General features: G+C 42.3%; 1 protein-coding gene across 5 annotated transcripts in view; it reads left to right on the top strand.

Annotated features, from left to right (window-relative positions):
• GAS2 (growth arrest specific 2) overlaps nt 1-24,910 on the top strand; it is a 93,567-nt gene that overhangs the window by 26,696 nt on the left and 41,961 nt on the right. For all 5 annotated transcript variants that reach the window (XM_066583609.1, XM_066583612.1, XM_066583614.1 and 2 more), the window contains 3 exons: nt 2,151-2,304; nt 8,114-8,238; nt 15,890-16,031. In XM_066583609.1, coding sequence (XP_066439706.1) covers nt 2,151-2,304; nt 8,114-8,238; nt 15,890-16,031 — 421 coding nt within the window. The remainder of the gene's footprint in view (nt 1-2,150; nt 2,305-8,113; nt 8,239-15,889; nt 16,032-24,910) is intronic.

A 24,910-nucleotide genomic window follows, 5' to 3' on the forward strand; every position in this document is an offset into this window, starting at 1 on the left:
TTTAACGTTGCTGCAAAGTGAAACGGCAAACTTTATATTATACATAGGTATAGCAGAGATGGATTTGTCATCCGCTTCTTAGTATAAATATATATGTCTGCGTGAGGCCGTATTTACATGGGTCAGTGCAATATTGTGCCTGTAAACGAGCGATTTTTAAAAAAAAATTTTCTACAATTTGCGCAAAAATGCATCGCGTCACTGCACATGCGATTTTGCACACGCCTTTTCCACACGTGTGAAAATCGCGTGTTTGTTTCGTTAGTAAAAATGGAAAAATTGCATTACACTCGCATGAAAAATAGGACATGCTGCCGTCTTTCTATCTCGGACCTTCAGTTCGGGAGAAGAGGAACACAATGAAGTGAATGTGTTATTTTCAGGTGCGAGTTCCATCCATATCCCAATTGACGAAACTCATGTGAAACATGGCCTGAGTCTGTGTTTGTAGAAGTAGTTGAGCTGAATTTGTCATGTCTAAGTAGTTTACCTGTAACCCTATGGAAAAGCACAGATGATATATGGTGATATTGCCATGAGAACAAACTCAGCTCTGCTACCTCTGGCACAATTGATGGTGGCAGGAAGATGTGTTTTCTGTGAATTTCCACATGGTTAGTGATCTCAATGCCAAAAGATTCAGTTCAAATACAAATTCAGCTCTGCTACATTCATATATAATGATAGTATTTACATGTAATGAAGAGCTGTGTTTGTCATGTATGTTATCTGTAGGACTGATGGTAAACTTCCTACACTAGCCCAAAAGAACAAAATGGCAAATTCAGCTCTGCTACACAGCCGGATGATATTTGTAATACCAGTTTAAATGTAGCAGAGATAAGTTTGCCATCACACTCATCCTTGTATCACTATCTGCTATCTGCGGTTTTACACGTGACTGCAGGTGAACGCTGAACAATGAGCTGAGTAATTCAGCTCTGCTACATCTGCACACGAATGAAGATAATTGCAGAAGTTTTTCATTGTGTGGAAGTTTGGTGTTTGCATAATGATGTGGAGTAAATGAGTTTATGGTCGCGTTGTGTTCTGCGTCGTCTGGTAACTTTAGTGTTCAATTATGGAGTTGTTACATTTTTGATGGATCTGGCGCTGCAGTGAGAACTGGTAGACGCTCATTACTGTCACTGGGAGACTTGTGACCGAGGCTGAAGAAGGAGAGAACAAGATTTAAGGGGAACCGACGGCCCATAAACAGATGGTTTTGGAATACTTACGTTAATTTTATAGAGGCGACTTCTGTATGTGGCGGCTGAATGTAACGGAGCGCAGAAGTGGCACTGGAGGGCTTCTGATTGCCTCTGGTATAGACATGAAGTGTCTTATCTGTCTATTCCCTGCACTATTTCCTTTATGAACGATGGCCTGCAGTACTCGGGACATGAAGGTCCTTGCAGCTGCCCAGCAGAGTACAGAAGCTGTTCATGGCAGCCTGTAGTCCGCAAATTCAATGAGAACACCACTTCCTCTCTGTTCCCTCCATTAACAGAATACGGGCTGCCATAAACTGAATAGAAGTACTGTACTGTCTACCATTCCATATTTCTGTCTGAAGTTCTGTGCTCACAATTTACAGAATATATCCATATGGAGGACGCTGTTTTTCTGATATAATTTTGGCTGCCTGCAGCTACCACTAGGGGGAGCTCACTGTAAATGGATATACACAGCCACCACTAGGGGAGGTCACTGCAGGAAGATATATCGCACCATCAATAGGGGGAACTCACTATATATGGATTTATTCTGCCCCCACTAGGAGGAGCTCACTGTATATGGATTTATGTAGCCACCACTAGGGGGTGCCTAATGTGATATATATAGTAATATGTATCTCCACTTGGATGGTGGCCATTCCTAAGACTGTGTTATGACCAGCATGGGGAGCAGTTCAGTGTCAGGATGCCTTCTGCCGCATAAAAGTATCCAACTGTGATCCAGTGATGAGATGATAAGAGGTCACCATACAGGGAAGGTACCAACCACTAATGCTGCATCAGTCTGATCTGTGAGGACATAAGGTTGTTCTGCAGTCATTATCTTGGTTACACAGACCGTCCTGCCGACAGACATTAAGCTACATGGCGATGCTGACGAGTTCCTCTGATTCCTTCTGTTTTGTGTGGCAGGCATTATCCATCACAATGATGTGCGTAAGCCCCGCAGCTCGTGGGCCGGGCCTCTCGGACATGCACCAATACAGCCAGTGGCTGGCTATTCGACATGAAGCCAATCTGCTTCCCATGAAAGAAGACCTGGCTTTATGGCTGACAAGCATGCTGGGTAAGAAAGACGGCAGACCAGGATTTGTACATGGCTGCTTATACAAAAATGTGTAGTCACAAGAGCCTAAAGTGATGGTGATTATAACTAATACTGAAAAGGCAGTAATTATAAAAGAGCAGTACACATGTATAGGAATATGAAATCCACATCCAAATTATTTTAGATAGTGGGCAACGTTTAATAATTGAATATAATATAACTGCTCCCTATGTACAAGAATATAACTGCTATAATACTGCCCCCTATGTACAAGAATATAACTGCTATAATACTGCCCCCTATGTACAAGAATATAACTACTATAATACTGCCCCCTATGTACAAGAATATAACTACTATAATACTGCTCCTATATACAATAATATAACTACTATAATACTGCCCCCTATGTACAAGAATATAACTACTATAATACTGCTCCTATGTACAAGAATATAACTACTATAATACAGCCCCCTATGTACAAGAAAAAACTACTATAATACTGCCCCCTATGTACAAGCATATAACTGCTATAATACTGTCCCCTATGTCCAAGAATATAACTACTATAATAGTGCCCCCTATGTACAAGAATATAACTATTATAATACTGCCCCCTATGTACAAGAATATAACTACTATAATACTGTCCCCTATGTCCAAGAATATAACTACTATAATACTGCCCCCTATGTACAAGAATATAACTACTATAATACTGCCCCCTATGTAGAAGAATATAACTACTATGATACTGCCCCTATGTACAAGAATATAACTACTATAATATTGCCCCTATGTACAAGAATATAACTACTATAATACTGCCCCCTATGTACAAGAATATAACTACTATAATACTGCCCCCTATGTAGAAGAATAAAACTACTATAATACTGCCCCTATGTACAAGAATATAACTACTATAATACTGCTCCTATGTACAAGAATATAACTACTATAATACTGCCCCCTATGTACAAGAATATAACTACTATAATACTGCCTCCTATGTACAAGAATATAACTACTGTAATACTGCCCCCTATGTACAAGAATATAACTACTATAATACTGCCCCCATGTACAAGAATAGAACTACTATAATACTGCCCCCTATGTAGAAGAATATAACTACTATAATACTGCCCCCTATGTACAAGAATATAACTACTATAATACTGCCCCCTATGTAGAAGAATATAACTACTATAATACTGCCCCTATGTACAAGAATATAACTACTATAATACTGCTCCCTATGTACAAGAATATAACTACTATAATACTGCTCCCTATGTACAAGAATATAACTACTATAATACTGCTCCCTATGTACAAGAATATAACTACTATAATACTGCCTCCTATGTACAAGAATATAACTACTATAATACTGCTCCCTATGTACAAGAATATAACTACTATAATACTGCTCCCTATGTACAAGAATATAACTACTATAATACTGCTCCCTATGTACAAGAATATAACTACTATAATACTGCTCCCTATGTACAAGAATATAACTACTATAATACTGCCCCCTATAAACAAGAATATAACTACTATAAAACGCCCCCTATGTACAAGAATATAACTACTATAATACTGCCCCCTATGTACAAGAATATAACTACTATAATACTGCCCCCTATGTACAAGAATTAGAGATGAGCGAACGTACTCGGATAGGCACTACTCGTCCGAGTAATGTGCCTTATCCGAGTACCGCTGTACTTGTGCTCAAAGATTCGGGGCGCTCCGCTGCTGACAGGTGAGTCGGAGCGGGGAGCGGGGCAGAGCGGCCGGGAGAGAAGGAGAGAAAGATCTCCCCTCCGTTCCTCCCCGCTCTCCCCTGCAGCTCCCCGCTCCGCAGCGCGTCCCGAATCTTTGAGCACGAGCACAGCGGTACTCGGATAAGGCACATTACTCGGACGAATAGTGCCTATCCGAGTACGTTCGCTCATCTCTAACAAGAATATAACTACTTGATACTGCCCCTATATACAAGAATATAACTACTATAATACTGCCCCCTATGTACAAGAATATAACTAATATAATACTGCTCATATGTACAAGAATATAACTACTATAATACTGCCTCCTATGTACAAGAATATAACTACTATAATACTGCCCCCTATGTTCAAGAATATAACTACTATAATACTGCCCCCTATGTACAAGAATATAACTACTATAATACTGCCTCCTATGTACAAAAATATAACTACTATAATACTGCTCCTATGTACAAGAATATAACTACTATAATACCGCCCCCTATGTACAAGAATATAACTACTATAATACTGCCTCCTATGTACAAGAATATAACTACTATAATACCGCCCCCTATGTACAAGAATATAACTACTATAATACTGCCTCCTATGTACAAGAATATAGCTACTATAATACTGCCCCATATGTACAAGAATGTAACTACTATAATACTGCTCCTATGTACAAGAATATAACTACTATAATACTGCCCCCTATGTACAAGAACATAACTACTATAATACTGCTCCTATGTACAAGAATATAACTACTATAATACTGCCTCCTATGTACAAGAATATAACTACTATAATACTGCCCCCTATGTACAAGAATATAACTACTATAATACTGCTCCTATGTACAAGAATATAACTACTATAATACTGCTCCTATGTACAAGAATATAACTACTATAATACTGCTCCCTATGTACAAGAATATAACTACTATAATACTGCCCCCTATGTACAAGAATATAACTACTATAATACTGCCCCCTATGTACAAGAATATAACTACTATAATACTGCCCCCTATGTACAAGAATATATCTACTATAATACTGCCCCCTATGTACAAGAATATAACTACTATAATACTGCTCCTATGTACAAGAATATAACTACTATAATACTGCTCCTATGTACAAGAATATAACTACTATAATACTGCTCCTATGTACAAGAATATAACTACTATAATACTGCTCCCTATGTACAAGAATATAACTACTATAATACTGCCCCCTATGTACAAGAATATAACTACTATAATACTGCTCCCTATGTACAAGAATATAACTACTATAATACTGCCCCCTATGTACAAGAATATAACTACTATAATACTGCCCCCTATGTACAAGAATATAACTACTATAATACTGCCCCCTATGTACAAGAATATAACTACTATAATACTGCCCCCTATGTACAAGAATATAACTACTATAATACTCCCCCCTATGTACAAGAATATAACTACTATAATACTGCCCCCTATGTACAAGAATATATCTACTATAATACTGCTCCTATGTACAAGAATATAACTACTATAATACTGCCCCCTATGTACAAGAATATAACTACTATAATACTGCCGCCTACACACAGGAATCAATCATTTCAATGTGACCGCAATAACCACTTTTTTAGTCCTTATTCTCTTCATTATCTTCACCGCGGGGGGCGGAGCTCTGACAACCTGTTACTCATTTTCTTAAAAATACAGAGTTGTGTCAGAGTGCAGTTATCTACATATTGAGCATTTCAGCTCAGTAGATTTCGTGATCGATATGTCATCCAGTCCACCTCATATTATGCCTTCCCCTTCTATACGTGTCCTCATGTAATGTTGTTTCTTTATGGCGGTATTAATGTATTTTCCATCTCCCCCTTCCTGCGGCTCGGCGCAGACTCCTCATTTACACTAATATAGGTGACCTGTAAAATATGTCAGGGCTCGGCTTTAGAATCTCGGTACAACCTTCTGCAGCCATAAAGAACGGCAAATTGAAAGCCGACACCTAATATATTTTTCATTGGTTACAGATGTTCAGTGCAAAAGTAATTTATTCTGTGAGAGCGCAGACAGCGAGGGGGCGGAGCTAACGCGCTCAAAGAAGTTATAGCTTTGTAGGTCTCATGCCAACAAAATTGTATCATTTCCCTTGCTGAAGGGGGCGCCAGAGATGGGCTGGCACCAGAGGCTTATGAACAGCATGAATCTTAATATGATGAGTATAGCGGTATTATTTCAGATTGTACAACACTGTTATTAGATTACTTTAGGTATGCGGTGGCTATTTCACCACTGTATGCTATTTTATGAGCATTGCATGTCGGTATTTACTTAGGCAGCACTATTGGCACTGTGCAACTATATGGAAGTGTTATCTGCACAGCATATGGTATCGTTATTTGGGCAACTGACTAGACAGTGCCTGCTGTGAAGAGGGTGAAGTCCAGTATGCAAAGTGCAGCTCTGAAGCCAGTAGAGTAGTGATTTCAGCTCTGGAGTATAATACAGGATGTAGCTAAGAATCAGTACAGGATAAGTAATGTATGTACACATTGACTCCACCAGCAGAATAGTGAGTGCAGCTCTGGAGTATAATACAGGATGTAACTAAGAATCAGTACAGGAGAAGTAATGTATGTGCACAGTGACTCCAGTAGCAGAATAGTGAGTGCAGCTCTGGAGTATAATACAGGATGTAACTGAGGAGCAGTACAGGATAAGTAATGTATGTACACAGTGACTCCACCAGCAGAATAGTGAGTGCAGCTCTGGGGTATAATACAGGATGTAACTCAGGAGCAGTACAGGATAAGTAATGTATGTACACAGTGACTCCACCAGCAGAATAGTGAGTGCAGCTCTGGAGTATAATACAGGATGTAACTCAGGATCAGTACAGGATAAGTAATGTATGTACACAGTGACTCCACCAGCAGAATAGTGAGTACAGCTCTGGAGTATAATACAGGATGTAACTCAGGAGCAGTACAGGATAAGTAATGTATGTACACAGTGATTCCACCAGCAGAATAGTGAGTGCAGCTCTGGAGTATAATACAGGATGTAATTCAGGAGCAGTACAGGATAAGTAATGTATGTACACAGTGACTCCACCAGCAGAATAGTGAGTGCAGCTCTGGGGTATAATACAGGATGTAACTCAGGATCAGTACAGGATAAGTAATGTATGTACACAGTGACTCCACCAGCAGCAGAATAGTGAGCGCAGCTCTGGGGTATAATACAAGATGTAACTCAGGATCAGTACAGGATAAGTAATGTATGTACACAGTGACTCCACCAGCAGAATAGTGAGTGCAGCTCTGGAGTATAATACAGGATGTAACTCAGGATCAGTACAGGATAAGTAATGTATGTACACAGTGACTCCACCAGCAGAATAGTGAGTGCAACTCTGGAGTATAATACAGGATGTAACTCAGGAGCAGTACAGGATAAGTAATGTATGTACACAGTGACTCCACCAGCAGAATAGTGAGTGCAGCTCTGCAGTATAATACAGGATGTAACTGAGGATCAGTACAGGATAAGTAATGTATGTACACAGTGACTCCACCAGCAGAATAGTGAGTGCAGCTCTGGAGTATAATACAGGATGTAACTCAGGATCAGTACAGGATAAGTAATGTATGTACACAGTGACTCCACCAGCAGAATAGTGAGTGCAGCTCTGGAGTATAATACGGGATGTAACTCAGGATCTGTACAGGATAAGTAATGTATGTACACAGTGACTCCACCAGCAGAATAGTGAGTGCAGGTCTGGAGTATAATACAGGATGTAACTCAGGAGCAGTAATGTATGTACACAGTGACTCCACCAGCAGAATAGTGAGTGCAGCTCTGCAGTATAATACAGGATGTAACTCAGGATCAGTACAGGATAAGTAATGTATGTACACAGTGACTCCACCAGCAGAATAGTGAGCTGCATATAATATATATATATTACAATATATAACGTTTGATCTCTTGGTGTTTTCGGCAGGGAAGGAAGTAACAGCAGAAACGTTCCTGGAGAAGCTGGATAATGGAGCTTTACTCTGTCAGTTGGCGGAGACTCTACAGGGTAAATTTCGAGAGAAGCTCATGGAGACCCGGAAGACTGACAAGGTGAGCGACTTACACGTTTTTAGAGGCTCTAATGATGTTGTTGGGAGGTGGAGGGACGTCTGGAGCTGAGAATCATCTAATGAACAGAGAAGAAGAAATGTTCCCGGTACGATGAGAAGGATCTGTCATGGGAGGCGAGGTGAACCCTTCATACATAACTCCGTACTCTTGTGAGGAAGGGGCTGGAGGGGCTTCCCACTACAGACATTAATGCTATATCACTAGGCTGTGACGTCAGTGTCTCATCAGCGACGGGTCTGACAGATGGAACCCCCATCAAGTCGTAGAATAAGGGGGTCTCCATATTGTGTAAAGCTAAATAAGTAGGTTAGATTTTATCCTACAGTCTTGGCATCTACCCTTCACCCATATGGGGCGCTGTTGCAATCCCTGTCACAGTGGCTGGTAGGGAGCCGCAGTCCCGTCATATAAAACCAAATAATACCACCACATCATGAACACGTTACCACTGCTTGGCAATGGAATAATACCGCCATACCGTAACTGATAAAACACTATACAAGGACCAATATTACTACCATACAGTGAGCTCATAGCATTAGATACCTCTACACGGGGGCTCTCTGTAGACTGTATTAGTGATTGCAGTACATTCATATGCAGTGGTCACAGGTGATGTCTTTTCTGACTGGATTCGCTCGCTTTCCATTTTCTTTTGCATCCACCCCAGACCACCATGATGACTTCTACCCGCCACAATATGTCTCTGCAGAATGTGATATACAGAGAACTCGTGATCTCTGAGCACAGTTGCTGAACATTGCTGTGTTGTAAGCTGGCAGGGAGAAGCTGAAGCCAAGTGCCACAATATATACAGTATGGATGGCACCTAAAGTCGGCCTGCAGCAGCCCTTCATATTATAGCTTTATGGTCCAAACAACCCAAGAGAGCAGCTTATGCGTAAGGCTAACTTCGCACTGGCAGGCGCAGTATGGGGCTGTGAATCCCGCCCCCGTATCGCGCTCCCCATGGATGGGAGGCATTTTTATGTCAAAACAGCCTCGCATCACTTTGGAGACGAGAGGTCCGCCGCAACGACTAACAGCCACGGCGGAGGATCCCAGAGCTTCTCCCATTGTTTTCGTGGTGTGATGCTACTGCCGATCCCATTAAGAACAATGGCGCTGCGATGCGAGAGCACGCACAAGGTAGAACATGCCGCGATTTGTTTCCTGCATCTCATCGCAGTACCATGCAGGAAAACAAAAGAATGGGCTTCATATGTGTGCGAGATTCATGCTTCTTGAAACGCAGAATTCTCATGTGATTTTTCTCCCCCGTGTGAAGGCAGCCTAAGAAGGCGCTCAATGTCAAGCAGCTGCAATGTAAAGCTTTACAGCACTAAGGGCTCATTCACATCAATCTTAGAGGATTCTGCTTTGCTGATCTGTTCCAGGAGCAAGAAAACAGACCCCGTTGACTAGAATGGGGGTCTATTTGATTTCTGGGGAGCAGTCTGGAATGTACAGAATGAAACGGTGCTGCATGAAGAGCTACTTGTCTGGTATTCAAGCAGAGATCAGCAGTGGGGGTTCTGGATGGAGCCTCCAATACTGATGTGGACAAACCCTTAACCTCTTCCAATCCACTGTCTGACGTCTTCCTGCCTTCTGATTGAAGCTTGTACCGCTCCAATGTCAGATGACGTCCCACAGGGTATTCTTACCGTCTATTGCCAGCCACTCCACTGTCGGAGCCTCTCTGGCGCACACACTGGCTTTAGCCAGCAGATGGCACCGTTGTATAACAGCAAAAAGAGAAAGCCTTTTAGGAAACCCTGAATCCAAAATTGGATTGGAAAGAGTTAAGCACCCTTCACACGAGCGTATGCAGATTAGCGCATGCCTCAGCGCTGTGTAGTTGTGAAAGGTATGATGCTTTTTTGCGTGTGTATCGGTGTATTTTATGCACTTTTTACGCCTGCGGGGCATGTCCATTTGCATGCAGCAAAGAAAGACACATTAATTGCAATGATTAATTAGTCTAATGAGCTCCACATGTGGTCTTTTTACTGCTCAATCATGCAGTGTTTCACGCATCTCCTGAACCTCCTGTGCTTGCTCATAACCTGAAGGTTGCGGGTTCAATCCCCGCTTGGGTCAGGTAGCCGGCTTAAGGTTGACTCAGCGTTCCATCCTTGCTGGATGTTAAAGATGACTGGGGAGGCAATGGCAAAGCAAAAACAGTCTGCCAAGAAACATCACGATGTGCCGTCACCCCAGGAGTCAGTCATGACTCGGTGCTGCACCAGGGGACTTAACCCTTCACGCATCTAGTCAAATCAATAATAAAAGCAGCATCAAAGGTGTAATGAAGCATTCTAAGTTAGCCCGATATTTTCAAAAAGTAGAAAAGTTTTTCCTTTATTCCATGGTCAAAGACAGCAACGTTTCGACCCACCCTCTGGGGTCTTTCTCAAGCTGGTGTATTGCGTGTATTTGTGCATCCCATTGACTTCTGTGGGTCTAGTTTCATACAAATATGCTGGGAAATAGAGCAAGCTGAGAATTCTCCCGTGGAAATACGCCGTGTTTAGGGGCCATAAGAGGAGGGGGAAAAATCAGTCAGTTATAATGGAGAGACATCCAGGAGGATCATCTGACCGTCTTGTCAGAAAGTCATTGTTCCCCCACAGGGAGGAATTGGCCACGATCGGCGCCAGCTTTGTGCTGCCATCTTCGGCATGACACGGCTTGCAGTGAGGACGCTCGTCTTTTATGGCTTTCGCAGCTACAACATGACTTGCAGGACTGATGAGTAAGACTCAGGACAGCTTTCTGCCACGTGCAGAAGAAAATGAAAAACTCATATTGTTCTAAAACGGAGAAGACAATTGGCTGCTTGGCATCACGAGGTCCTTGTGGAACGTCAGGAATGTCCATCCGGGCTGCGGAGCCATCCAGTAATGAGGGGAGCTGTGGGACAACGTAGTGTCAGTTCTCATCAGAAGGTCAATGCAGACAGTAAATATAACAGTTTATAGAATCTCTGATTATATAAGAAGAGCTGCAGCGGCCGCTGATAGAGAAAACGGAAACACGAACAAAGGCCATTTAACTCTTAGGGCTCAGTCACACGGGCGCCCGGTGACTGAGCCCTCACTGTCATGTGTAAACAACCCCTACACAGACCTGTATGTCTATATACATACAGACTGCAAAAACACACAACTGTGTATACAGTAATTCTATACTTGTACTGTATTATAGTAGTTATATTCTGGTACACAGGGAGCAGTATTATAGTAGTTATATTCTTGTACATAGGGGGCAGTATTATAGTAGTTATATTCTTGTACATAGGAGTAGTATTATAGTAGTTATATTCTTGTACATAGGAGGCAGTATTATAGTAGTTATATTCTTGTACATAGGAGGCAGTATTATAGTAGTTATATTCTTGTACACAGGGGGCAGTATTATAGTAGTTATATTCTTGTACATAGGGGGCAGTATTATAGTAGTTATATTCTTGTACATAGGGGGCAGTATTATAGTAGTTATATTCTTGTACATAGGAGGCAGTATTATAGTAGTTATATTCTTGTACATAGGGGGCAGTATTATAGTAGTTATATGTACATAGGGGGCAGTATTATAGTAGTTATATTCTTGTACATAGGGGGCAGTATTATAGTAGTTATATTCTTGTACATAGGGGTCAGTATTATAGTAGTTATATTCTTGTACATAGGAGGCAGTATTATAGTAGTTATATTCTTGTACATAGGAGGCAGTATTATAGTAGTTATATTCTTGTACACAGGGGGCAGTATTATAGTAGTTATATTCTTGTACATAGGGGGCAGTATTATAGTAGTTATATTCTTGTACATAGGGGGCAGTATTATAGTAGTTATATTCTTGTACATAGGAGGCAGTATTATAGTAGTTATATTCTTGTACATAGGGGGCAGTATTATAGTAGTTATATTCTGGTACACAGGGAGCAGTATTATAGTAGTTATATTCTTGTACATAGGGGTCAGTATTATAGTAGTTATATTCTTGTACATAGGAGGCAGTATTATAGTAGTTATATTCTTGTACATAGGAGGCAGTATTATAGTAGTTATATTCTTGTACACAGGGGGCAGTATTATAGTAGTTATATTCTTGTACATAGGGGGCAGTATTATAGTAGTTATATTCTTGTACATAGGAGGCAGTATTATAGTAGTTATATTCGTGTACATAGGGGGCAGTATTATAGTAGTTATATTCTGGTACATAGGGGCAGTATTATAGTAGTTATATTCTTGTACATAGGGGGCAGTATTATAGTAGTTATATTCTTGTACATAGGAGGCAGTATTATAGTAGTTATATTCTTGTACATAGGGGGCAGTATTATAGTAGTTATATTCTTGTACATAGGAGGCAGTATTATAGTAGTTATATTCTTGTACACGGGGCAGTATTATAGTAGTTATATTCTTGTACACAGGGGGCAGTATTATAGTAGTTATATTCTTGTACATAGGGGCAGTATTATAGTACTTATATTCTTGTACATAGGAGGCAGTATTATAGTAGTTATATTCTTGTACATAGGAGGCAGTATTATAGTAGTTATATTCTTGTACATAGGAGGCAGTATTATAGTAGTTATATTCTTGTACACAGGGGGCAGTATTATAGTAGTTATATTCTTGTACACAGGGGGCAGTATTATAGTAGTTATATTCTTGTACATAGGAGGCAGTATTATAGTAGATATATTCTTATACATAGGGGACAGTATTATAGTAGTTATATTCTTGTACATAGAGGGCAGTATTATAGTAGTTATATTCTTGTACATAGGAGGCAGTATTATAGTAGTTATATTCTTGTACTTAGAAGCAGTATTATAGTAGTTATATTCTTGTACATAGGGGGCAGTATTATAGTAGTTGTATTCTTGTACACAGGGGGCAGTATTATAGTAGTTATATTCTTGTACATAGGAGGCAGTATTATAGTAGTTATATTCTTGTACATAGGGAGCAGTATTATAATAGTTATATTCTTGTACATAGGGGGCAGTATTATAGTAGTTATATTCTCATACATAGGGGGCAGTATTATAGTAGTTATATTCTTGTACATAGGAACAGTATTATAGTAGTTATATTCTTGTACATAGGGGACAGTATTATAGTAGTTATATTCTTATACATAGGAGGCAGTATTATAGTAGTTATATTCTTGTACATAGGGGGCAGTATTATAGTAGTTATATTCTCATACATAGGGGGCAGTATTATAGTAGTTATATTCTTATACATAGGAGGCAGTATTATAATAGTTATATTCTTGTACATAGGGGGCAGTATTATAGTAGTTATATTCTTGTTCATAGGAGCAATATTATAGTAGTTATATTCTCATACATAGGGGGCAGTATTATAGTAGTTATATTCTTGTACATAGGAGGCAGTATTATAGTAGTTATATTCTTGTACATAGGGGGCAGTGTTATAGTAGTTATATTCTTGTACATAGGGGGCAGTATTATAGTAGTTATATTCTTGTACATAGGAGGCAGTATTATAGTAGTTATATTCTTTACATAGGGAGCAGTATTATAGTAGTTATATTCTTGTACATAGGGGGCAGTATTATAGTAGTTATATTCTTGTACATAGGGGGCAGTATTATAGTAGTTATATTCTTGTACATAGGGGGCAGTATTATAGTAGGTATATTCTTGTACATAGGGGGCAGTGTTATAGTAGTTATATTCTTGTACATAGGGGGCAGTATTATAGTAGTTATGTTCTTGTACATAGGGAGCAGAATTATAGTAGTTATGTTCTTGTACATAGGTGGCAGTATTATAGTAGTTATGTTCTTGTACATAGAGAGCAGTATTATAGTAGTTATATTCTTGTACATAGGGGGCAGTATTATAGTAGTTATATTCTTGTACATGGGAGGCAGTATTATAGTAGTTATATTCTTGTACATAGGGGCAATATTATAGTAGTTATATTCTTGTACATAGGGGGCAGTATTATAGTAGTTATATTCTTGTACATAGGAGGCAGTATTATAGTAGTTATATTCTTGTACATAGGAGGCAGTATTATAGTAGTTATATTCTTGTACATAGGAGGCAGTATTATAGTAGTTATATTTTTGTACATAGAAGCAGTATTATAGTAGTTATATTCTTGTACATAGGGGGCAGTATTATAGTAGTTATATTCTTGTACATAGGGGGCAGTATTATAGTAGTTATATTCTTGTACATAGGCAGCAGTATTATAGTAGTTATATTCTTGTACATGGGGAAGAGTATTATAGTAGTTATATTCGTGTACATAGGGGGCAGTATTATAGTAGTTATATTCTTGTACATAGGAGGCAGTATTATAGTAGTTATATTCTTGCACATAGGAGGTAGTATTATAGTAGTTATATTCTTGTACATAGGGGCAGTATTATAGTAGTTATATTTTTGTACATAGGAGCAGTATTATAGTAGTTATATTCTTGTACATAGGGGCAGTATTATAGTAGTTATATTCTTGTACATAGGAGGCAGTATTATAGTAGTTATATTCTTGTACATAGGAGGCAGTATTATAGTAGTTATATTCTTGTACATAGGAGCAGTATTATAGTAGTTATATTCTTGTACATAGGGGGCAGTATTATAGTAGTTATATTCTTGTACATAGGGGGCAGTATTATAGTAGTTATATTCTTGTTCATAGGGGGAAGTATTATAGCAGTTGTAGTCTTGTACGTTTGAAGCTCTGCTGCTCTACAGGTTGATGACCAGTCAGACACAGCCAGGTCTACACTGTGAGTAATTGAGTGAGTTTAATTAATCACGACTGGACGGTTTATTACTCTATTAAGTTGCCAGTCTATTGCGCTGCCAGCACAGTGTTAAATAGTTTTCGGCTAATCCCATTCAGCCAATTCATTTGGAAAAAGTAAACTATAAAAGTCGTTCTTTCTCTCATTTCACAACATCGGTGGAGCAGAGATCCCTAGAGCCGAAGAGAAGTGAATTTGACAGGATGGTTGCCGGATGACGACATGTGTTTTCCTCTCGCTTTCACATCCTGCATTTAACCACATGTACGGCCATCAGCGAGAGACGATTGTGCGGGAATTGCAGCAGGGGAGCGATTTGCCTGATATTTGAGACCCGGGTTGTGGGCACCTTTGTTTCTAGATATTTTATACTCTGTCAACACAGTTCTCCCTCACCACATGGAAACCTAATTATTCTCCAGGAATCTGCGCCTCGCGGCCCCCAGTATGAGGCTGCAGTTTGAAGGAGGCATCTTATTTCTTACTTAAAGTGTTCTTTTAAAACAAATGTTTGCAAATAAGTAATTGGTGCCGGACAAAGTCTCATGTTCTGAAAGGCAACCTCTTGCAAGTGGAGGAAGGAATTTTCTGGGATTACAAAGAACTCTGTCTCTTTCTTCCAGCAACGGCGCCACTCTTGCCTGCGGGTTATGTCTGGTATTACAGCTCCTCTCTACGGAAATGAGTGGCAATACCCTATACAACCTGTAGGCAGGTATGGCGCTGCTTCTGGAATTAAGCTTCTTGTTGTTCACTAAATCGTCCTTATATAACAATGCAACTTTTATTTATACATTTTAATTTAATGTTTTTGCAGAATTTGCCCACTAAGAGGATACCGTACCGTGCCAATGCCCCGCCTGGGTCTTTCTTTGCAAGAGACAATACAGCCAACTTCCTCTCCTGGTGCCGGAGTATTGGTGTTGGGGAGACATGTCTGTTTGAGTCCGAAGGACTAGGTAAGCACAATCCTTTGATCTTTATCATGTCACAAATTTGTATCATCGTAACGAGCCGAGCCTAAGTAATTATCAGTGATGATGTATTAAAGTGCACACCGATGACTACAAACTAAAGACCCCTTACAGATCAACATTTAGTTCGCCAATAACAGGGGCTAGACGACTCTGCGATATGTATGGGGGCTGCTCAACTTTACCCCAACTAATGATACTAGGGGGGAAAAAAAAGATCAGAATGTTGAATCTCAATGGCCGATCCTCTTGTTTCCCGGCAGATAAGTCGTCACTGGAGCAGTCTGTCTGCGGCTTACCTCCCAAAACACTTTATTGTTTGGCTGAGCTGACTGTTCATGTGTCTGGTGGAAACTGCTGTCAGATGAACTGTCCTTCATCCAAGAGTTGTTGAAGGTTTATGGGCACCTTAAAGGCTGTTTGACCATACTTGTGATCTCCGTATTAGCTATTGGGTAAGCTACAGGTGAATTGTGGCCCCTGGAATACCAGACAAGTTGGGAGTTTCTTCCATTGGAAAACACTGAGGTCATCTATAATTTCACATAAAGACAGGGGTCTGGATGAGCAGTTAGGAGGGGGAGGATTTGTAGAATTGCCTGTTCTATAGTGGTCTCTATAGCTGACCAATACTCTGCTGATCTTCGGCTCTGTCCTGTGTTCTGGTGGTCTATACATCTGGCCTGTGGACCTGTGTTATGGTGGTCTATACATCTGGCCTGTGTTCTGGTGGTCTATACATCTGGCCTGTGGGCCTGTGTTATGGTGGTCTATACATCCGGCCTGTGGACCTGTGTTATGGTGGTCTATACATCTGGCCTGTGGACCTGTGTTATGGTGGTCTATACATCTGGCCTGTGGGCCTGTGTTATGGTGGTCTATACATCTGGCCTGTGGACCTGTGTTATGGTGGTCTATACATCCGGCCTGTGAACCTGTGTTATGGTGGTCTATATATCTGGCCTGTGGATCTGTGTTATGGTGGTCTATACATCTGGCCTGTGGAACTGTGTTCTGCTGGTCTATACATCTGGCCTGCAGACCTGTATTCTGGTGGTCTATACATCTGACCTGTGTTTTGGTGGTCTATACATCTGACCTGTGTTCTGGTGGTCTACACATCTGACCTTTGTTCTGGTGGTCTACACATCTGGCCTGTGGACCTGTGCTCTGGTGGTCTATACATCTGGTCTGTGCTCTGGTGGTCTCTACATCTGGCCTGCAGACCTGCATTCTGGAGGTCTATACATCTGAACTGTGTTCTGGTGGTCTCTACATCTGGCCTGTGGACCTGTGTTCTGGTGGTCTATACATCTGGCCTGCAGACATGTATTCTGGTTGTCTATACATCTGACCTGTGTTCTGGTGGTCTATACATCTGGCCTGCGGACCTGTGTTCTGGTGGTCTATACATCTGGCCTGCGGACCTGTGTTCTGGTGGTCTATACATCTGGCTTGCGGACCTGCGTTCTGGTGGTCTATACATCTGACCTGTGTTCTGGTGGTCTATACATCTGACCTACGGACCTGTGTTCTGGTGGTCTATACATCTGGCCAGCGGACCTGTGTTCTGGTGGTCTATACATCTGACCTGCGGACCTGCGTTCTGGTGGTCTATACATCTGACCTGCGGACCTGCGTTCTGGTTGTCTATACATCTGACCTGCGGACCTGTGTTCTGATGGTCTATACATCTGACCTGCGGACCTGTGTTCTGGTGGTCTATACATCTGACCTACGGACCTGCGTTCTGGTGGTCTATACATCTGACCTGCGGACCTGCGTTCTGGTTGTCTATACATCTGACCTGCGGACCTGTGTTCTGATGGTCTATACATCTGACCTGCGGACCTGTGTTCTGGTGGTCTATACATCTGGCTTGCGGACCTGCGTTCTGGTGGTCTATACATCTGACCTGTGTTCTGGTGGTCTATACATCTGACCTACGGACCTGTGTTCTGGTGGTCTATACATCTGGCCAGCGGACCTGTGTTCTGGTGGTCTATACATCTGACCTGCGGACCTGCGTTCTGGTGGTCTATACATCTGACCTGCGGACCTGCGTTCTGGTTGTCTATACATCTGACCTGCGGACCTGTGTTCTGATGGTCTATACATCTGACCTGCGGACCTGTGTTCTGCTGGTCTATACATTTGGCCTGTGTCCTGGTGGTCTATACAGCTGGCCTTTGTTCTGGTGGTCTATATATCTGGCCTGTGGACCTGCGTTCTGGTGGTCTATACATCTGGCCTGTGTTCTGGTGGTCTATACATCTGGTCTGTGAACCTGTGTTCTGGTGGTCTATACATCTGGCCTGTGGACCTGTGTTCTGGTGGTCTATACATCTGGTCTGTGTTCTGGTGGTCTATACAACTGACCTGTGTTCTGGTGGTCTATACATCTGGCTTGTGAAGCTTTGTTCGGGTGGTCTACAGCTATGACCTCCTGGATCTCTGTTCTGATGGTCTGTTCTCCTTTATTTGTGCTGTTTATACGACATCTGTGAATTCCAATGTGTTTACGCCAAATATGACATTTCGAGCCTGAGAAAATCATTTTTTAGCCAATAATGTATACACCCATATATCTTACTTATTCGTCATTTGTATAATCCTTCCCATATCTATAAGTTGGTTACATCTTTCATGTACTCTAAATAAAACTGCGGGGTCGGGTGCCTGGATCTCCAGAACCCCATTACCATTAACTTGATTCAGATCTCTTGTCTGAGTTTTTGGTTAACGGCTAAGTCACTTGTGACTATTATATCGATTTTACCTGATTTAGGTGTACTTCTTTAAAATTTCTCCGACAGATTTGACCTGCTGGCTTGTGTTCTGCTGGTCTATAGATTTAGCCCGTGAACCTATGCTCAGGTGGTCTATACATCTGATTTGTCTGCTGGTGGTCTATTCATCTGACCTGTGTTCTGGTGGTCTATACATCTGGCCTGAAGACCTGTATTCTGGTGGTCTATACATCTGGCCTGTGAACCTGTGTTATGGTGGTCTATACATCTGGCCTGTGGACCTGTGTTCTGGTGGTCTATACATCTGGTCTGTGAACCTGTGTTATGGTGATCTATAAGTCTGGCCGGTGTTCTGGTGGTCTACGGCTCTGACCTCCTGGATCTTTAGTCTGATGGTCCATACATTTTACCTGTGGTCTGGTGATCCATATGTCTGACCTGCGGACCTGTGTTCTGGTGGTCTATACATCTGGTCTGCAGACCTGTGTTCTGGTGGTCTACGGCTCTGACCTCCTGGATCTTTGGTCTTATGCTCCATACACTTGCCCTTTGGCGTTTTGGCCTTTCTTGCACACTGATCTATAGCCCCCATCTTCCCACAAGATCTTCCTACAAAGGTTCCATTGATGTCGACCTTTCTTCTACATTTTTATAAACGCTCCATTAGCTCGTAGAAGCTGCTATCTGCCCTCCTCGGTTGCAGAGTTTACTGCACATCTATTTTAGGTATCATTATTCCCTTCTACTGAAGCGTCTTTATCGGGTCTCATCACGTTATGAAGCACATGACGGCTCTCAGCCTGACACATAAAGGACTGATATTTCCATCAGAAGTCCGATAACGTGAGGCAGGATAAATGGGAGCAGTGTCTGCGGATGAAAAGGCTTCTATCCCTGCCCGGACTGACACCAGATCCCTCCGCGCTTCGTCCTCTTTCCACCCTCTTTGTGAAAGTGACTCGCAGTATCGCCTGGATGATCTGCTCCATTGTCAGACGGCCTCTGATAAAGCATTGAGGACTCTCCACGGAATAAGACTTCACTTTCGTCTCGGTATCTTGTCAGGCCTCGGAGACGATGAATGGTGACAGCTCCACTTCCATCTGCACATTGAATACATCAGAGTAGGGGATCCATTTACCGTCACTGTCACCAGCGACAAAGACTTTCTGGGTCTTAAATAGTCATTACCATACGATAAACTTTTCGACTGTAAGAAGACATAATGTTCCTTGCTCCTCCCCCCCACCCCCTCCCCCCCACCCCTACCACCTCTGTCCAAAAATTCAATTTCCCCGCAATGAGAACCACGTGCAATGCATGGAATGGTCTTATGATGGCGCCGCAGTAATACAGGTGGAGGTTTTTGCAGCACACAAACTTTTTACTGTACATTGTCATCCATGTTTCCATTACATAGGAGGGCACTGATGCTTTAAATGCTGCAAACAATCTTAAACTTTGCAACAATACATGGACCTAGTGCCCATCACATGGACAACTACATATAGGGGTGCCATAGTGTCCCTGCAGTCCTGTAGTGCCACGGGGCAGCTGTCCAATACAAGGGCAATACCTGGCAGATAGCAGGCTCATTTATGGTTCACCAAGCATGATCCCTTTGACTCCTGCGGCATAAACTCTTGTTCACTCATCTTCATCGGTCACTGCGGTCATCATGGTTTGGTTGGAAGCCATGTCATCATAGGTCATCTGGCTCTTGCAGGTAGGTCGACTTCCTTTCCTACCACAGGTAGGTCTGGGCTGAGCTAGTCATCTCCGCCCTTTCACACTGATACTTTGCCAGACCACACTGCCCTACATGACCGTTGCCTGTTCACCTCCACCTGTGCCGCAGCCGCCATGCAGGCCTTTACTCCCGGCCCCTCTGGGACACGCTGGACCTCCTGCTCACCCATCCGTTCTGGCATTAATAATTTACCTGAATAGCATATTGGACCGCTCTGATGCCCACAGACCCTTCTCTACATTCTTTCCCCCTTTCCTGCTTGCCTTGTGCCGGAGAGCGGTCAGACCTGTGCTTCTTGTGACGGATTTATTATTTTTACCAAATCTTACATTTTGTGAAGTTCCCCTTTAAATATGCAAATTGCTAACAGATTACCATAAAAAATCAATTAAGTGTGCACAGAAATATCATCTGCCAGAGCCTACTAAGGCTGGACACCACTGGCGTTTTATTCTCTTTTGCGCTGTGAGAGCAAGTGAAAACACTTGCCTCGCAGCGCAAGAAAGATGCTGGGATGAGGCCGGGATATCGTCAGTTTTTTCAATGGGGCCAGTGGCAGCAGCGCTAGCCCCATTGAAAAGATAGGGAAAATACCACGGACTTCTGCCACAACTGTGACAGCTGTGACAGCTGTGGCAGGAATTTCCTCCATCCCCGTGGTGACCGCGGGGATGAAGGAATCCTCTGCCACAGCTGTGACAGCTGTGGCAGAAGTGCAGCATGCTATGCCATTGCTGTCAATGGGATCAGTGCTGCTGCCGATCCCATTGAAAGCAGTGGTTTGTGGCAAACCCAGCAGTATGATTTTCGGGGAAGGGCTTGAAATATAAGCCCTTCCCTGAAAAGCATCAATAAGTGGTAAAAAAAGATAAATAAAATTTACTCACCTGTCCGCTGCTCAGACGCATCCTCCGGCTGGCTCCCCGGCACTGCTGTCCAGCACTTTCATGAATGAATAGCTAAGCACTAGCTATAATTGGCTGAGCGCTCAACCAATCAGCACAGCCCTTTCAGTAGGCGGGGATTTGAAAATCTGAAAATCATCATTAACTGGTAAAAAAAAAAAAAAAAAATTTTACTCTCCGCCGCTCAGACGCGTCTTCCGACTGGCTCCCCGACACTGCTGTCCAGCACTTTCAGCAGGCGGGGAAAAGCGGGGGAGAGGTGAGTAAATTTTTTTTTTTTTTTACCAGTAAATGATAATTTTCAGGGAAGGGCTTATATTTCAAGCCCTTCCCCAAAAATCATACTGCAGGGTTTGCCACAAACCACTGCTTTCAATGGGACAGGCTGCAGCTCCGATCCCATTGAAAGCAATGGGATAGCATGCTGCATTTCTGCCACAGCAGTCCCCTCGGAGATGAAGGAAACTCCTGTCACAGCTGTGGCAGAAGTCCGCGGTATTCTCCCTATCTTTTCAATGGGGCTAGCGCTGCTGCCGCTGGCCCTATTGAAAAGGCTGGCGATATCCCGGCCTCATCCCGGCGTCTTTCTTGCGCTGCGAGGCGAGTGTTTTCACATGCTCTCGCAGCGCAAGAGAGAATAAAACGCCAGTGGGTGTCCAGCCTAAGATTGAGCTTTTATTTCCGGAGCGCGCAGGCTCCGCCCATACCTGTTAATGTGACCATATTGCCGTGGCGGCCCGGCCTCTCGCATCACATCTATGGCCAATTTTAGAAAAAATTAAAATTTTGCGTTTTTTTATGTGTGTATATGACAAAATTAATTTTGTAAGAGCAAAACCGTTTATTGGTGGCGCCAAATTCATTATAACACAGAAGTGCGTTTTAGTTTCCATTCACTGCAAATAAAGTGAATTTGCTGAACGCGGCCGACGGCGATCCGCGGGTCTGACTGCGCGAAGGGTCATTTATATGAACAAAACTGATTTGGTTTTTCACAGAAGATCATTTTGTGGATTGGGTGTAAATCCCCTCCAGTCAAATAGATGACGTAACGCCTAAACGGAGCGCCGCGTCTCGTTCGTTCGCCTCGGAGCAGTCCGCTCGTATTATCCGAACTGTCCAGTCAGATATTTATCTGTTTTTAAAGGAGCGAAGTCATAATTTCATAACGGATTAGTCCATCTGCATGGGGACCATTCATCATTAGTAGCGCCGTCCGTGGGCCGCTGCGTGCGCTGACAGCGCTCTAGACGGCGGCCTGGCTCTTCCACAAAACGCCTTATAAAATATTATGGAATTCAGATGTTTCTCGGGAAATCTGATTCCAAAATATTGCTGGGAGCCTGAACTGCGTCTGGTCGGAGCGCACCTTGTGCTTAACCCCTTACACGTCCGCCATACTTGTATCAGGTGCTATGAAATACGCGGAGGACAGGAGATCACGCTGATGGCGGCTGTTAACCCATTACACGCTATGGTTAACCTCCACAACGTTCAGTTGCCATGGCAGCCTGAGGCCTAGTGAAGATTCCCAGGCCTGTCCTGGATTTCAGCCTTATTTACACAGACAAGAAAATCGCACGAGTCCTAGACATTTGCGCGACACAGAACCCGTGCGATGTATTAACCCATTGTTTGTAAGGTTCTTCGGGTGTTTTTTTCTCTCATTGTGAGACGGAGAAATTGCAGCATGTTCCATTTTTGGGTGACTCCGGCCTGAGAATCGTCCATTAATCTCTGCATGAGAGGCCACTAATCGCATCACGCGCGCATGTTCACGCCATTTTTATGTTAATTTCTATTAAAACCAGATGTGAAAAACTCGTAAGAAAAGTGCAGGTTCAGCGTTTTTCTCGCAAATCACAACGCACTTGCATAGAAAACCGCAATTTTACAAGTGCGTTATCCGTCCGAGTTTCTCAGACCGATAGCGCGTTTGTCTGCGTGAATACAGTCCATTCCTATTTCTGACACAAAAGTCAGACCGCTGCGGGTCCCACCTTGAAAAGCCACGCCCAACAGCCGCAACAAAATACGGAAGCGCCGCGTGGAATTTGATAGAAATTTGGGTGGGAATTTTGAAGCAGATTAGCACCCAATCCACTGTGGATTTTGAGGTGGATCCACGTCACAGATGCCCGGCGGTCGTCCCAGCGGTAACCGTTCCGGTGTTGTTACAGGAGAAGAGCATCGCTGACTGAATGAAGGCGGAGCCTCCGGGGATCGGTCCGGCCACCCGCCTCCATTCATAGTAGACAGGCCGTTGCTCATAAATGAATGACAAGCTGTTTACATGGAACGATACGACAAATGAGAAGTGAACGACTGCGCACATTTATGATGGATCGCAGGAAGCCGAGCGATGACACTGGTCAGCAAATCAAAAAAAAATTCTGTATCTGGTTTGGAAACGGGTTGATTTAACTAATTCTGGGGTGCTGAATTTAGTGGAAGAATCCGATTCTGTCTATCACGTCACATTCCTGAGCTATGTAGCACTATTACATGGACAATAATACAGGATTGCCAAATATTGTCTGCTTTAAAAAAAAAAAAAAAAAAAAAACACCCAGAACTCAAAAATGTTTTCCTGGTAAAGTATTTGTGAATGAAACTCAAAAAATCCCGATCTGCTGAGGTGAGAATGAAGAGAAGGGCTTCATGCAGGTTACAACAAACACCAAACAGCAGCATGGATAGGCTCATGTCGGGAACCTTCCTGCTCAACTACATTGTTCTGCCATCTAGTGACCATTTTTAGAACTTCATCCACTGTATATTAAATTCAAATAAAGAGTTTAGCTTACTCACTGATCTAATTTTATATAAATAATTTACCAGAAAATGAGCACAAACACAAAAACCTTTTAAAAAAATCTAAATGACATAAAAACCTTACGTGATACATCAAGGTAAATTCGGATTCTACTCGCAAAAATCCATAAGAATTGATATATCGCACACCAGATGCAAAGATGCTGTTGAACAGTGTAATCATTCCGTGGAAAAGCACATTAAGGGGTTAAACCCCTTTTGATGTGCCTGCTCATGGTTAATGGAGTAATACCTTAATTTCGGTGATACTCAGGGTTTGGAAGCCTCGTGCACCAGGTATGCCCAATTGTCTGTACGGTGCATCGGGAAAGAACACAACATGGAGCCATCAAGTTGTTCCAGATCTCTTTTTAGAAAACGCTCATTCACCCGTTTTTATTGCAAAAATTAGAACCAAGAAGTGCGTAGTGCTCCAATCACAGGGGGTGCCCAAAGTTACACCTTACTGCTGTAGCAAATCGGTATAGAAGTTTAATACCGATGAGTGAATACATAATGCGACGTGTGCGTACATTAACTATGACTAGATATGGTCTCCGGGAAACGCTCAAGCCCCCAGTATCAAGGACAGTCCAGTTTAGGTAGCTTTCATGTGCTTCAGGCTAAACGTTATTAACCCCTGAA

The sequence above is a fragment of the Eleutherodactylus coqui genome, chromosome 11 (genome assembly GCF_035609145.1).
Source record: "Eleutherodactylus coqui strain aEleCoq1 chromosome 11, aEleCoq1.hap1, whole genome shotgun sequence".
Classification (NCBI taxonomy): domain Eukaryota; kingdom Metazoa; phylum Chordata; class Amphibia; order Anura; family Eleutherodactylidae; genus Eleutherodactylus; species Eleutherodactylus coqui.